Below are 16,989 nucleotides of genomic sequence, written 5' to 3' on the forward strand. Positions count from 1 at the left end.
TCTGTCATCCCCTTCTCCTCCTGCCCCCAATCCCTCCCAGATTCAGAGTCTTTTCCAATGAGTCAACTCTTCACATGAGGTGGCCAAAGTCCTGGAGTTTCAGCTTTAGCATCATTCCTTCCAAAGAAATCCCAGGGCTGATCTCCTTCAGAATGGACTGGTTGGATCTCCTTGCAGTCCAAGGGACTCTCAAGAGTCTTCTCAATCAGATAAAAGAAACACCTTAAGCCTGAGGGAGTTTCACCAGGCTGCTCTTCCACGATATGCATTTTTGAGATAGGAGGGCAGGAGGTGTGTCATCCCCTGGCCATAAAACAGTTGCAATGAATACTGGTTTGTTGAGCCATTATCGACCCAAGGTTTGAGAAAAGTGAAAAAGTTAGTCTTAGGTGGAACCATTTTGAAGACAGGCAGTTCCAAAGCAGATAACATAGTTTCATTAACATAGCTTAAGAAAAACATTTCCATAAGAAAAACACATCGATTAGCTCAAGGCAGAACCAGGTGTCTTCAACATAGAATTAAAAGAAGCCTCTTTCAATTCTGTGTAGAGGAGGAAATACACTTGCTGTCTATTTCCTCCTGCCGCTTGGGGACCTCTGGCCTTCCTACCTGTTACCCTCTCACTACCAGCTGCTGTGTATTAAGCACACTATTGTGTGCTTAATACCTGGCATTGTCCCACGAGATGCTTTTCATAAATTATTTCTCATCCCTGTTTACGAGTGAGGATACTCAGGCTCAGAGAGATGAACTGCCTACAGTCAGAAATTTCTTAATTTCTCTGAGCAAATTCCCAAACACCATCAAGTGTCCAGGACTTTGGCAATGAAAAGGTGTCATTAACTGCAACCCGTGACTGCAGTCAGCACTCACGGCCGCTGCGGACACAATTCCAAACCACAGTTCCCTGATGCACTTGGCTCTTCCGGGGCCGCCGCTGAGTGCGTGGTTGGGCTCTCTCTGACATAAGGATTCCAAATACCTACTGGAGAGGAGTAAACACAACTCCAAGCATGACACAAATCCCTGAGAACGTGACGTGAGTCTCCCCGACACACGTGTCGTGAGGCCTCGGCGCTGTGGCCCACCTCGCTGAGAAAAGGAAGCCAACTGCAGCCTTTGCTGCCAACAGCCTCGCAGCCAGCCAGCAGTGATGTCTGCTTTATCGTAACGTTTGTACCAGAGAGAGAATTGAAAGATTAAATTGTTTACACATGTTACATAAACTGATGTAAAAACGTGGGTTTGCACATACCCAGGGAGGGCCTACTGTTCAGCCAGAGCCACCCAAGGTCACACTCGCAAGAAGAGGTTTCTTCCACACATCACAGAGATATAGGTCAACTCACAAAAGGGGTCTGTGAGAGCTTGGGGGCTGATGAAAATCGAAACTGCTTTATAGGCTTGTGAGTCTAAGTACCATCATGCAGTAAGGCTAGCAAAGTACCAAGACCCCAGAAGGCTGGGAAAGCCACTTTGCAAAATGATTCACCTGCTTCTTCCCATCCCTGTCTCTGCCTGTCCTCTCTCCTAGGTTTTCGGAAAAGCTGGAATACACGGGAACATGCTTCAGGGACACTCATCTCCTCAGCAGGGATCTGACACCCAGAAAGGTGTCACACAGATGAGGGGCTATCCACCTGCTCAATGAGAAAGCCCCAAATTCAAAGAAACAATCTATTCCACATCCTCCACTTCTGAAATTCCCGGGGATGTACCCAGTTCACCTCTACCCTGCCTTGGATTGCTCACTGATACAGCAGGGATTGGGCTCACCGCGAGAATTAAAGAAAATAATTTCAGGTAAAACATCTCACATAGTGAATGCCTCTCACACAGAAGGCCCCAGTAAACCACGACCACTGGTTATTTAGAAGACAGTGGCAGGTTTTGGGAAAATGGACAGCAGGTCGTGGATGGGGTTCCGACCCTTCCCCATTAAACGACATCCCCCATCTTCCCACCAATTGTCAGAGATCACCCTTTTCCTTCCATCTCTCTTTGCCACAGAAATGTTCCTGGTAATCATTACAGCAATATGCAGAGGATGAATAAAAACCAACTTTAGCTAGAATGATTCTCTTCACTAAATATGAATTAGGTGTTTATTGTGGCAGGCCAAGAAACCAAGATAACAGAAAGCAGTTCTGCCCCCTTGGAACTACCAGTTGAGCAGTGGAACAGACAGGAAAATGAACAGATAATGACAATTGCACGAGATATAATAGCCATAACTGAGGCAGGCACAGGGTATAACAAGATAGAAAAGAGGCATTAGAAACACCCACCCAAACCAGTTAAGCCCCTGATACATGGCTTGAATAGGCCAGTTACCCACCCAGCCCCAGAATTGCCTGGAGGAAGACGGTGCACTTCCCTTCATCCAGACACTACTGCGCAAGTAGTAAGCCCCTTACTACTGTTCTCCATCCTTACTCCAAGCATAACAGCTGACCTGGGCAGGAAGCAAGTGCCGTCCCAGTTTTGCCAGATCATTGTTACCACGTTTGTCAACCTCTTCACAGCTCCTGGGACCATGCCAGATGTGACATAAGGAAACATCGGAGATGCCCCTAGCCAAGGAGCAGGCACACATGATGCAGTGTTGGCTTACGTGAGAGCCCCAGGAACCCTGCTCAGGAGATAAGGATGGAGCAGGGAGGCCGACGCAGCCCTGAGCAATGGTGCACACTTATTGTTACAAACTGGGGTTCCCCCAATTTCACATTCTTTCCCTCATTCATAAGAAACGCCACGGAGAAAGATACCAGCTCACCCACAGCCAGCGCCCTCTCACCTGTCATACATAACTCCACTAATAGGAGGCAGCCAGTGGATAGTGAGGGACTTTTGAGTCTGCCCGATGACCATGGGGGGGATGGGGATGGGGGTGGGCTTCTGGCTCTGGCTCCACTGCTGATATACAAGGTCCAGATAGCAGTGCATTCGGGCCACCTGGTTGGGGGTGAAGTTGTCAGTGCAGTCATCGTCTGCGGAGACAAAAAAAGGGAACAAGAGAGATGGAGGCTTTACCCTGAGAAGTCCACCAAAGTGGGGATAGATTTTGCCAGAAAGTATCTAGGCTGGAGATGGGAAAGAGAAGGCAGAGAAGAGCAGTGGCTTATCTCTAAAGCAAATTGGGCTTGATGTTTACCTTGGGCTGGGCCAGTGAGAGACTCAAGCCCTGCGGTACAGGTTGCTCTGAGCTGACACTGTTTATCCAGGAAACCACAAGATGGCAGTGTTTCAGCGTATGACCCTTTATCCATGACCGTGTGTGGAGTTAGACACCTGCTTCATGCCTGGGGACTTTGGCCAAGGTTAGTGAGCATTCAGTGGAGATGCTCGAGGAAAGAGGGCCAAAACGTCAAGGAGGCATCACACCTGGGAGTGGTGATCCCCAACTTCCTTTTGGAGCTGCAAAATTCCCCATTAGGGACACTTTTCATAAAGTTAGAAAGAGAGTTATCTTAGTTTCCAGGTCTTTTTCCATGAAAGCACACACAACACTCTCCTTACTTCTTAGGTGTTTTCTCTCTCCACTTCAAAGGTGGTGTCTAAAGAGCTCTGCCCTCCGCACCCCATTGCCTTGTCCCTCTGCCCTGGAAAGGGACACTGCTGGAGGGCTGGTCCTCATGAATTTTATGTACCTGAATCATGTGCCTAGATTAGATTTAGATAGGAATATATTGATGGGTCATGGACAGGACTAGTTCAGCACTCTCTTCCCTTCAAAGGCACGGCCAGCTTCTTATCATTTACCTTTTTGGGGGGAGGGGGTGGTTTTGGAACTTATGACCAAGTCCCTGAACCTTATAGAAAAATTACTTCTTTCCTTCACCACCAGGATAAGTCATCGAATCACATCACTCCTCAATTTTAGGGATAAATGTAAGTCCATTATCAGGAGATGATGACTAGTATTGCTTTTTGACAGAAACAGGAAAGATGTGGAAGGATAAAGAAGAAGCATAATCCAAGACAACAAAACCAGACACTAAAGTTGTCCCCAGGACCAGGAAATTACCATTTTTAAGTGAGACAGCACCATTTTTTATAGGAAGACTAAGAATCAGCCCTTGGCTAGTGTTGGAAGAGGAGAATCTGATACTTTTAAAAATAACATAAAAGAAAAAGGAACTCTGAGCCTAACATTAACCAGAACCATCTTTCTGATCAACTTCAAAACCAGTAAAAACAGCCACCTTGACCCAAAAACCTCTTTCTCCATCACTTTTGGACTCTCCTTCAGAGTAAATCCCTAAGAATGTGGCAAAGAAGCAGGATAACCAAGTTCTAGAGGTCAAGGGGCTCTCAAGAGAGTGTTTGACTTTGTCTCTCTCTTTAACTATCTGTGTCAGAGGTGTGTTTTTCTTTTAGTTTTTAGTGGAGGAGAATGTAGTCAATGAGACTAATCCAAACTTCAATATTTCTGTAAGTTCTTCAAGAACATGAAAATAAATGCCATGATAAATACACTTCAATTCTCTGGCATGAATGACTCTTGATGATACTCTCTAATTCTCATACCTCCACCCTCCCAGCCAGCAAAGGCCTCCATGTAATCTTAACAGAAAAGAAATCCATCAGGACATTGGTGATACCTGTATAACTCATGTAGTTGTTGAATGGAGCCCCTGGGAAGTGGGTGAAGCCACAGGTGTCATTGGCAGGCTCTGGGTTCTGGCACAGCTTACTCTTGGGAGTGGGGGCAGTGTCAGCGCAGAGGTCTCCTGTCTCCATGGATGGCACAGTCTCCCTGCAGGGGTCATCACAGGATTCTCTCTCACTGACCCCTTTGAAGACATGGTAGAGTCCCAGGACATGCCCCACCTCATGGATCATGATGTTGGTGTGGCCAGGCATGCCATAATAGGCTGGGTTGAGGACAACACCACCTGCAATGGAAGGTTTGCAAAATATCTCTAAGCATAGAATGAATAACCAGCCTCTGCCTTCTGGAAACAGTGTTCATTTCCAGCCTCTAAGGGGAACAGTTTATAACTTCTAGTGGCATTCAGCCCCTGCTCTTCCCTTTTGCCACAAACACCTTCTGAACTAATCAATAAACATGTCTCTAACCTTTGTCTTGGGTGAGTGTTGTACTGGACACCAGGGATAACAATACAACAAGGCGACATGAGAGAAGGCCAAGATTCTGAGCCCTGGTTGCATATTAAAATCACCTCACAGCGTTGAAAAATACAGATGTCCAAATGCCAGCCCCAGTGAAATGAATAGCTGAGGATAGGGTACATGACTCAATATTTTTTAAAACTTCCCAGGTTGAGAGCCATTGGTCTTAAATGAAAGCACATGCAATTCTCTGAGGACTTGAACAGCTATCTGACGTTCTAGAAGATCAGTTCTGCTGTCTGTAAAGTAGAGATAATAACACTCCTCTTCTTTTGTTTAAAGCATTTGGCATATTGAAAGAGTTCAGTAAGTGACAGTTCTACATGTTGCTTCTGATTTTATGATCCATGCTCTCAAGGAACTAACAACCACTGAGACAAAAGAGACGTCCAACTGAACTATCATGAAATTCCAAATGTCACAAGCTCTACAGGGAATATGCTCCACCCTCGTTTCGCCCAGTCTCCCCAAGAACACCAAGAGAGATATTTCAGAGAAGAGTTCATTACATCCAATATGGACTTGGACGAAACAGCCAGTGGCATCACTGTTGTTACAAAAGAAAAGGCTTAGGATCTCTGAGTGTCCTAACTTCTGTCTAGTCCCTGCTTTTCTCCTCTTCCCATGGAAGACTTTCCTTTTTCACCCCTAAACATTATCAGGATCAGACCAATTCTCATCTCCAGGACCTGAAACAGCATGTCAACAGGTCTGGACCAACCGACCCTAGGCTTCAGAGTCACCTTAGCTGTGTTTGCAGGCTGGCCCCCCGCCTTGTGTCCTAGATCCGATCCTAGTTTCCAGGACTTGCTTTATTCCTCATACCTAAGCCCTTTGTATATCAGTAGTCAGCTGAGTAGAGCAGGAGCCCCCAGAAGAATCCCTCTGCCTTTCTTTTGCCAGATGATATTCCATATGATCCACCCTGAACTCTATGCAATACCCGAGAGAGAACTACTTTACATGGTTTTACGGGCAGAACACAATCACCAGGGTATCCAGCATCATATCCATTGGTTTCTGTAATGGGCAGCTCAGTGTGCCTTTTTAGTGACTACTTAATTTGCAGGATAGTTTTTATTTTTTTAAATTTAAATTTATTTACTTTAATCGGAGGCTAATTACTTTACAATATTGTATTGGTTTTGCCATACATCAACATGAATCCGCCACGGGTGTACACAGGCTCCCCATCCTGATCCCCCCCTCCCACCTCCCTCCCTGTACTATCCCTCTGGGTCATCCCAGTGCACGAGCCCCAAGCATCCTGTATCCTGCATCGAACCTGGACTGGTGATTCATTTCTTATATGATATTATACATGTTTCAATGCCATTCTCCCAAATCATCCCACCGTCTCCCTCTCCCACAGAGTCCAAAAGACTGTTCTATACATCTATGTCTCTTTTGCTGTGCAGGACAGTTTTTAAATCCAAGTTCTAGTTTCTTCCAGTCTAGTCAGTCATGCTGACATCAACCAAGGCATGTTTAGAATTGTCCTCAGATATACTGTCTACTTTCACATCTAAAATAAAAGTAGTCCCTTGTTTATCATTTCTATTACTTCCAGTAAAAAAAAATCAACATTAGTCTTTTATAAAAATGTATTTTGTATAATTTTATTCATTTGTACATCATTATTATGTCAATATAAAGTTAAAAAGAAGTTTGAAAACAGATCTATTTTTAAAAAATCCAGGGTGCCTAGTATTTGAATAAACCTGGGGAAGTGAAATATGTTCACTTCTCAAGATGCCTTCCCTTTCACGTTTACATATCCAGTTTTAGTAATAATCATCACTGAAGTTCATACTCCATTATGCTCTCAGTTCTTCAACAGCAATATCAACCTTCACATCAATGAAGATTGTAAGAGAATACATTTCTGTTCTCTGAAAAATACCTACATCAATTTGTCAGATATCAAACTTTGAAAGACTGTAACTTGCCGAAAGTTTTGAGTGTCTATGCTAAGTAGCCTTTCCCAAATTGTATTTATAAACTCCGGTCCTGGGTGATACTTTGCAAAAAAAAAGTAGTATCAGTGGTTAAATGTGCTTGAGAAAAATGTGCCATACCAACCTTCTGAAGATTCACATGGTACCTGAGAACTGTTACATTAAAAGTTCTAAAAAGTCCTACAACAATGTTCTTTAATCCTTTGTCCCCATACTTGTTTGGACATGGAACTCGTTTGGGACAGAATACTTTTTGTCATCTGGAGTACTGAATTACTTGGAGCACAATTCATGAAATACTAATCCAAGGACCAAAAAGCTTCCCAATCAGTAGTTATTTTCTATCCATATTCTTGCCCCTGAGCAAATATCAAATAGCTCTCATCCTATGGTCAGTCTAGCCCAAGTCCTCTTGGGATCTCCTCCAGCAGTAGAGAAAGGAACTAGAGCTGAAAGAAAGAAGTAAGATTCCAGGAAGAGGGGCTGGCAAAAGTAGCATGTGTCAGTGACACAGGGCTGGCAGGCAGTGAGGCCCCAGGGCACTCAGAGTGGATACGAGTGTGGTCATGATAACAGTGGGCTTCTTAGCAATCTCTCAACCTCTAGAAGTCTGTGCCTCAAGTCTAGATAAGATTTCTCCAAACCCAAAAATATTTAGTCTCCTTTCAGTCAACTTGGTTATTTATAAGAGGAAGAAGAAGTGTAAAAATGCAAATCATCAACCCTGCCAGAAAGTCTCCTCCATGCTCAAGACAACTGGCCAGAGTTCTCCTCCACTATACCTTCAAGATATATTATCAAAGAAGGAGAATATAGATTTAACTAGACAGCACTTAAATTTTAATGCAAAGCAAAAGCCTTTGAACATATTTTCTCAGAGTTACGTTTTTGATTCCAAAGACTTCTAGCCCCAAATTATCTGTATGGAATGCCTTGTAATGAGTTTAGTTACTAGTCACTGAGTCATTTCTGATTCTTTGCAACCCCATGGACTGCAGCCTGCCAGGCTCCTCTGTCCACGGAATTCTTCAGGCAAGAAAACTGGAGTGGGTAGCTATTCTCTTCTATCTTCCCAACCCAGGGATAGAATACAGGTCTCCTGCATTGCACACAGATTCTTTACTGTCTGAGCCAACAGGGAAGCCCCTTAGTTACTATATGTGGCTTAAATAGCATACTACATATTCTCATTGAGGAGTGAGTGCTGTGCACACCAATACCTGTTAAGGAAAAAGTACAAGACCCTGGACCTCTTATGGTAATTCTGCCCACTAGATTTCAAGGTTATGCATCAGAACTTAAGGACCTTGAAATGTGACTCTGACTAGCTATGTAATGCTGGCCCTGCTCTTTAACTTTTCCCTAGACCTCCTCATCTCTAAAGTGAGGCGCCTCCACGGGCTTATGGTTGAGAGTCCTTCCTGTTCTCCTCCTGGGCCTCTGAGAGCTCACATGCAGGACTGAGTGAGACAATCATAGACACCATGTGGATAATTCATGTTATGGACTGTCACCACCTCAGCTTGGTAAACTGTGTTCCCAACTCTAAGCAGCCTGAGGGGAAGGGGAAAGGCTGGGAATGAGCAGCCACAGACAATGCATCTTGCTCTGCTGCAGACATTCAAGCGGTCCAACCACTGCCTGTTCATCCTCACACCCTTTCCGCCCCTGAAGGCTCTCCTTCCTCCTTCGTGCCCTGGGGCCCCACGCTGGTCTCAGCCCCTCTTTATCCCAGCCAAGACAAACTGGTTAAGTTATTAGAGGAGTGCATTTTAGTTACTCAGACACACACACACTGATACACCCATATGGGGATGAAAGGCATTAATTTATGTCATGGTTTAGTTTATAAAAGTTCTTCCACATTTTCATAATAATTACACACACACACACACACATACACACACAGGCTCATGCCAAAGCCTGAGGGAGGCATACAAGTTCAGAATCTAAAGAGAAATATCATCCAAAATCTGGAAAAACAAAGGTGACAACTTTTTTCCATTAAGAAGGAAATGGAAGAGGGTATAAAAAAAGGGAACCCTCTTACATTGGGAATGGTGAGAATGAGATTGGTGCAGCCACTATAGAGAACAGTATGGAGGGTCCTTAAGAAACTAAAAATAGAGTGACCATGTGATCCAGCAATCCCACCCCTGGACATATATCCAGAAGAAACAAAAACTCAGTCAAAAAGATATATGCATCCCAATGTACATAATAGCACTATTTATAATAGCCAAGACATGGAGGCAACCTAAATGTCCATTGACAGTGGAGTCGATAAAGAAAATGTGGTGTGTATATACATATATATATAGTTACTCAGCCATAAAAAGAGCAAAATAATGCCATTTATAGCAACAGGGATGGACCTAGAAATTGTCATGCTGAGTGAAGTAAGTCAGACAAAGAAAACCAAATATCATATGATATCACTCATATGTGGAATATGACTTTTAAAAAGATACAAATGAGCTTATTTACAAAATAGAAATAGATTCATGAACATAGAAGACAAACTTATGGTTACCAAAGGGGAAAGGTAGGGGAGGGATAGAATAGGAGTTGGTGATTGACAGATACATACTGTTATATATAAACCAGATGAACAACAGGGACCTACTGCATAGCACCGGGAACTGTATTCAGTATCTTGTAATAACCTATAACAGAAAAGAATCTGAAAAAGTGCACACACACACACACACACACGTGTGTGTATGGACTTCCAGTTGCTCGGCTGTAAAGAATCCACCTGCAATGCAGGAGCTTCAGGAGATGCAAGTTCGATCCCTGGGTTGGGAAGATTCCCTGGAGAAGGACACAGCAAACCACTCCAGTATTCTTGCCTGGAGAATCCTATGGACAGAGGAGATTGGCAGGCTACAGTCCATAGGGTCACAAAAAGTCAGATGTGACTGAAGTGACTTGGCAAACACATGCATGCACGTGCGCGTGCACACACACACACACACACATCTGAAACTAACACAACATTGTAAATCACTATGTTTCAATTTTTTAAAAAGAAGGAACAAGACGTGAAATATAATAAGTAAAAACTAAGTCCAGCTGCCAGAATGGCAACTCCTTCCCGCCTTCTCTGCCATTTGGGTCTGACCAGGGAGGATCCAAGGAACTGTAAATTCTCACCCTCTCAAGGAAATGGGCAATGCTTTTCCAGGAGAAACTTAGTAGAAACAAGGAAAAGATGGTGCAAAATGCTACTTTCCAGGACTATTTTGTACTAATATTCAAACAAATCAGCACCATTTCCTGAAGCGGATACCTATGCCCCACAGTTCCTCCATTTTCATTTATTTACCAGCACCATGTGTGGGTCTGACTCTGTGTGGTTATAAGTGGGGCCTTACACCACTGCACTTTGGGGGGACCAGGGCTCCTTCTCTGGCTGTGGACTTTCACTGGGAATGTATTGGTCTTTATTTAGGGGGACATTGCTTAAAAGTGCTAGGCTCTTTGCAAATCTGTTCAGTGGTCACAAGAGTTCCTACCTTAAAGAGTTGTTATGAAGATTGAAGTAGCAATGTAGATTAATAAACATTTCACTTATTTTCCAGAACAAAGTAACTGAAAAGGTGTATTAGACTATTTGTCAATATTATTATAATTACATAATGCATCCTGGCCACATGCACTCACTTGCCCCCACCCCTCGCTGGCTCTCACCTAACCATCTTCATTCAACTGGAAAATGAAAGCTAAGGTCTGGCCACAAACAGGGCAAACCTCCCAGAGTGATAGCAGACATCACCAAGCAAGGCAGACAAACACCCTCACATGAGGAGCTCTGATTTGCTTCTAAGATGCTCATACTTTGCTTCCAAGTTGTTCTAATCTTGAGACCATGGGCACCCAGAAGACAGAAATGAATTGAACAGAGTTGCAAATAGACAAGTGCCCAATCTCTTCAGAGACAATATACTGGCATTCAAAACTACTTTGGCCTAAAATTAATGATCATAAGAGGAAAGGAAATTTTAAGGGATTGGGAAAGTAAGCTGAATGCTTCATAGACCTTACTGGCAGGTCAGATTTGTATAAGACACCTTTTTTTTCTGTAGTGTCAATCCTTTTCCTTATCACATCTCTAATTTCAAAAAATTTAATTATCATTTCCTATATCGAAACCACTGTTCATGTTTGTCTTTCCTCATCTGGGAGGATAAAAATAAAACACAGCTGATAGATAAATCTGGTGGTAGATTGGGAGGGATAGTATTTCCTCTACAATAGAATTCCTTCTTTTGTGTTCTCTGATGTCACCTGCCACATTGAAACAAGAAGTAGAAAGACATACCAATATTTGTTTTAACCATACCTTGGCCCCTCAGTCTTCACTTTAAGACACTATTGGACTTTCTCTACTCTCATTCACCTTCTAATACCTGTCCCACAAAGGGCTTCTAGGAACTGATGACCAGAACAGGAGTACCTATGCAGGGGAGACTTTCAGCAACATTTTATAAATACTAACATTTCACCCAAGTGGTTCCTTGCCTCCCTCCCTCTTACCCTATTGCCAGACTCTCTTGCATACATTTATTACCTTACTAGGAGGTATATGAAAGAGTGAAAAGCAAGGAAAGCAGCAGTCCTTTTCTGGCTGTGAGATTTCCAAAGCCTATGCCACTGAGACACTGAGAGGACTCTATGGTTCAGTTAGCATGGTGGATAAATGCAGGAAAGTAATCCTTGCCTCACATTACCAACACCACCACCATCCTCTTAGCCTTGGAAAGATTCTCTTAAGCTGGAGGAAGAAAGAAGAGATAAAAAGGACATAATGGGAATGTATAGATGATGGGGGGTCCAGATAAAATGGACTGTAGTCCATCTTTTGAGACTCCAATAAAGGGATAAAGATTCAAAATATGTGCATATGATCTGACAACCAGAGGGGTCTTGCCTCATTCTAGTGATGGGTTCCTGATTAAAGCACCTGGTTCTAAAAAAGAATAGCTGCCCAGTGATGCTAAGAGGGAAGGGTAACAGAGGGCCTTCCAGGGAATCCCTGAAGGTGGAGGACTCTGTGATGGGAACAAGGGTCATTTCAGATGATCAGCATCACCTGATAACTAAGGATAAAATGAACCTTCCCTCTATGACCTTGGCATTTATAAGCCAGATCTGCAGTTAGATACAGTCCCAAGCAAAGGAAATTATGTTAAGAGTAAATTTCTACTACCCAGCAACAGAGAGGCTCAAAATAGAAATAAAATTCAATTATAGAAGAATAAACAAAGATTACATTTCTTGCATATCTGAATGTGGTACTGGACCTTGAACTCAATACGTACCAGTACCACTGACTTATACACAGAACACAGTATGAATGAGGCTCCCTTGATTTAGCAACTGGTGGCCATGTGTGGCACAGCTGTTGCTTAATGGACTGGCGGGGAGCACAAATGCCTTCTTAGAAGACCTTTCAGCTTTGATTATAAGAGATGAACTAAAACAATAAGACAGGGTTGTTGTGTGGTCTGGAGGATGGTGCAGAGGAAGAAAAGCAAGAGAAGTTGCTGATTAAAAGATGAAATCTCAGTAGCAGACAGCCAAGCTCCCAAAGTGATGCTGTATTCCCAAGTTCCAACTTTTCCCCACTTCAGCACAAGACCGCCAGAGTGGCGTGTGGGAAGGAAATGATTCCCAAAGTCATTTTCTAAAAAAAAAAAAAAAAAAAACCTCTGGCGGCTTGAGGAAAAGGACATGAGTTGAAATGACTTTAAAACTGTTCTGTAAAACTTTTAGGGCTGAATGTTATATGCCCATAAAACAAGGAAGTTGAGAGCTGGTCTGCAGGTGCCTTGTGATTACTTCCAGTTACTGGCTGAAACACACTCCTCCAAACACACCTTCTGCAAGTAAGGAACAAAGCCATCAGGATGTGTGTGGGTCCGAGGAAGGAACACTTGTGGGCAGGGCAAGGGAGGAAAGTGGCAGACGTGGACAGACAGACAAAGGGAGAGAAAGAAATGGAAAATATTTTAAAAAGCCACTAGCACTTAGAAAATGAAGCAAATTTTTAACAGGACCAATCCAGGCATCATTCATCTCCAAGCCCTGTACTGGTCTCTTGGTTTTACAGCCTGTGGTCTCATGAGAAAGGAGTCCTTGTTCTGGACAAGACTGAACTAAGAGTAGAGTGTGTAGAGGGTAAAGATTTTGCAAAGCTTGATGTTGTTTCTTGTCTCCTTTTACACTCTTTCAGCCATTTCTACCCCCCCAACTCGCAAGCACTCCAGGCTTTCTAACCACTCTCATACCATGGGAGAAAAGTAATTTGATTAATGAAAACTGAAGATGTTATTACTGAGGCTTTGGAGACCTATGATGTAATCATTTCTTTGCTATTGGATGAGGGTGTTGCTTCACACACACACACACACACACACACACACATACACAACCTCATGCCAAAATCTTAGGCGCTACAGAGTATGAATGGGAAAGATATTTTCCATAATTGATTTATCAATTCAGCCTTTATTGTGCATCTATACAGTGTCAGGTCCTGTTCTAGGGCTTCCCTGGTGACTCAACAGTAAAGAATCTGCCTACCAATGTGGGAAACACAGGTTCAGTCCCTGAGTAGGGAAGATTCTCTGGAGGAGGAAATGGCAACTCACTCCAATATTCTTGCCTGGGAAATCCCATAGACAAAGGAGCCTTGTGGGCTATATTGCATGGGACTGCAGAAGAATGGGGCATGACTTGGTGACCAACAACACTGTTCTGGAAACAAAGGATTCAGTGATTACTAGGATATGTTCTAGTAGAGGAGATCTTTCAAGGTATCACATATAAAGGTGATTGTTTATTAATACTCCACATACTCATGAATGCATAAAACTATCTTTGCATGCATGCATGCTAAGTCACTTCAGTCGTGTCCAACTCTGTGTGACCCTATGGACTGCAGCCTGCCAGGCTCCTCTTTCCATGGGATTTTCCAGGCAAGAATACTGGAGTGGGTTGCCGTGTCCTCCTCAAATCTGTCTTCTGTTATTCAGTTGCTCGGTCGTGTCAGACTTTTTGTGACCTCATGGACTGCAGCACACCAGGCTTCCCTGTTCTTCACCAACTCCCAGAGCTTATTCAAATTCATGTCCATTGAGTCGGTGATGCCATTCAACCATCTCGTACTCCATCCCTTTCTCCTCCTGCCTTCAGTCTTTTCCAGTATCAGATTCTTTTTCAATGAGTTGGCTCTTTGTATCAGGTGGCCAAACTATTGGAGCTTCAACTTCAGCCCTTCCAATGAATATTCAGGATTTATTTATTTTAGGATTGGCTGGTTTGACCTCCTTGCAGTCCAAGAGACTCTCAAGAGTCTTCTCCAACACCACAGTTCAAAAGCATCAATTCTTCAGCACTCAGCTTTCTTTATAGTCCAACTCTCACATCCATACATGACTACTGGAAAAACCATAGCTTTAACTATATAGACCTTTGTCAGCAAAGTAATCTCTCTGCTTTTTAGTACACTGTCTAGGTTTGTCATAGCTTTTCTTCCAAGGAGAAAGTGTCTTTTAATTTCATGGCTCCAGTCACCATCTACAGCGATTTTGGAGCCCAAGAAAAAAAAGTTTGCCACTGTTTCCATCATTTCCCCATCTATTTGACATGAAGTTATGGGACTGGATGCCAAGATCTTAGTTTCTTGAATGTTGAGTTTTAAGCCAGCTTTTTCACTCTCCTCTTTCACCTTCATCAAGAGGCTCTTTAGTTCCTCTTCCCTTTCTGCCATAAGAGTGGTGTCTTCTGCATGTCTGAGGTTATTGATATTTCTCCTGCAATCTTGATTCCAGCTTGTGCTTTATTCAGCTCGGCATTTTGCATGATGTCCTCTGCATATCAGTAAATAAGCAGGGTGACAATACATAGCCTTGATGCACTCCTTTCCTAATTTTGAACCAGTCAGTTGTCCAGTTCTAACTGCTGCTTCTTGACCTGCATACAGGTTTCTCAGAAGAAAGGTAAGGTGGTTTGGCATTCCCATTTCTTTAAGAATTTTCCACACTTTGTTGTGATCCACACAGTCAAAGGCTTTAGTGTAGTCAATGAAGCAGAAGTAAATGTTTCTCTAGAATTCTCTTGTTTTTCCTAAGATCCAACAGATGTTGGCAATTTGACCTCTGGTTCCTTTGCCTTTTCTAAACCCAGTTTGAACTTCTGGAAGTTCTTAGTTCACATACTGTTGAAGCCTAGCTTGGAGAATTTTGGGCATTACTTTGCTAGTGCATGAAATGAGTACAATTGTGTGGTAGTTTGAGCATTCTTTGGCATTGCCTTTCTTTGGGATTGGAATGAAAACTGACCTTTTCCAATTCTATGGCCACTGCTGAGTTTTCCAGATTTGCTGGCATATTGAGTGCAGAACTTTAACAGCATCATCTTTTAGGATTTGAAATAGCTCAGCTGGAATTCCATCACCTCCACTAGCTTTGTTTGTAGTGATGCTTCCTAAGGCCCCCTTGACTTCAAGCTCAGGATGTCTAGCTTTAGGTGAGCAATTACACCATCGTGGTTATCTGGGACATTATGATTTTTTTGTATAGCTTTTCTGTATATTCCTGCCATTTGTTCAAACCTATCTTTGGGCCACCCCAATTTCAGGACATGTAGTTCATACCAGAGGATAATTTTTTCAGGGTTTCAATGTCTAAGAGTGCCCACTATGTTTGAAACCCCAAGCAACCTAAAATAACACCATTTATAGAATGTCGTCTTCTGATAATTAAATAATCTGCAGAAGCAGCCAGTGGGCAATGGCCAGTAAACGCCCTTATCCTGTTCTCGCCCTGCAGCTTTTCTCATTAATGATTCTGTAAGTCCTCATAGGAACCTGGTGTGCTCCAGTTTACATGTCTTGTTTGCTCCTAATCTCACATAAGAATCACTCCACTTTGGCCTAGTGAAGAGGAGACAGTGGAGAAGAATGAAGCTGCTTTGCTCTAGCCCCATCATTTAGTGGTTAGTTGCACCAGGGTGCCCCTCTTCACCTCCTGCAGACTCTTCGACCCTTCCCACTCTGGTTCCTTCATCCACACTCCTCAGAGACAATCGGGCTGAGATTACCAAAGACTTCCCACTTGCCAAATCCATGGCTGTTTCTCACTCACATTGTGAATGAATGTGTCACAACTGATGTCAGAGTCCAATCTCAATGCCAACTGTTTGGTTAGGAGGACGTCGAGCTTTGTCTTGCGGGGGGGGATGGGGATCCCCTATGAAAATTCTAGGTGAGGGAAGTTTGTATCCCCTGTGGGCTCACATCTGCTGCTTCCGTCTTCCCCTGCCGGGCCATGCAGCTCCTGCTTTGCCTTCCACCAGATATATGCCACACCCGTGCCACCACCCCCAAACTGCCAACAATCACTTATTCTTTCCTTCTGTGACTCACAAGGAGATTACTTTTGCTTCTTTTAATTTTTCTTTTTTTTTTTTTTTTTTTGTAGAATAATGGCTTTACCAACTCAAAGGACATGAATATGAGCAAACTCCAGAAGGTAGTGAAGGACTGTGAAGCCTGGCATGCTGCAGTCCATAGGGTTGCAAATAATCAGACATGAATTAGCAACTGAAGAACAACAATTGCTTTACAATGTTGTGCTGATTCCTGCTGTGTAACAACACGAATCAGCTAAAACTGAATATATATATATATATATACACATATACACACACACACACATGTGCGTGCTAAGTCACTTCAGTCACCATGTCCAACTCTTTGCAACCCTATGGACTATATAGTCTACCAGGCTCCTCTGTCCTTGGGATTCTCAGGCAAGAATATGGGAGTGGGGTGCCATGACCTCCTCCAGAGATCTTCTAGACCCAGGGATTGAACCCATGTCTC

The 16,989-nt window shown here is 43.3% G+C and overlaps 1 protein-coding gene across 1 annotated transcript in view; it reads right to left on the reverse strand.

Annotated features, from left to right (window-relative positions):
- Positions 1-16,989, reverse strand: part of PAPPA2 (pappalysin 2) — a 315,464-nt gene that overhangs the window by 175,735 nt on the left and 122,740 nt on the right. Inside the window, exons 4-5 of the mRNA XM_005905526.2 lie at positions 4,608-4,901; positions 2,801-2,993 (exon numbers count right to left, since the gene is read on the reverse strand). Coding sequence (XP_005905588.2) covers positions 2,801-2,993; positions 4,608-4,901 — 487 coding nt within the window. The remainder of the gene's footprint in view (positions 1-2,800; positions 2,994-4,607; positions 4,902-16,989) is intronic.

The sequence above is a fragment of the Bos mutus genome, chromosome 16 (assembly GCF_027580195.1).
Source record: "Bos mutus isolate GX-2022 chromosome 16, NWIPB_WYAK_1.1, whole genome shotgun sequence".
NCBI classification, from domain to species: domain Eukaryota; kingdom Metazoa; phylum Chordata; class Mammalia; order Artiodactyla; family Bovidae; genus Bos; species Bos mutus.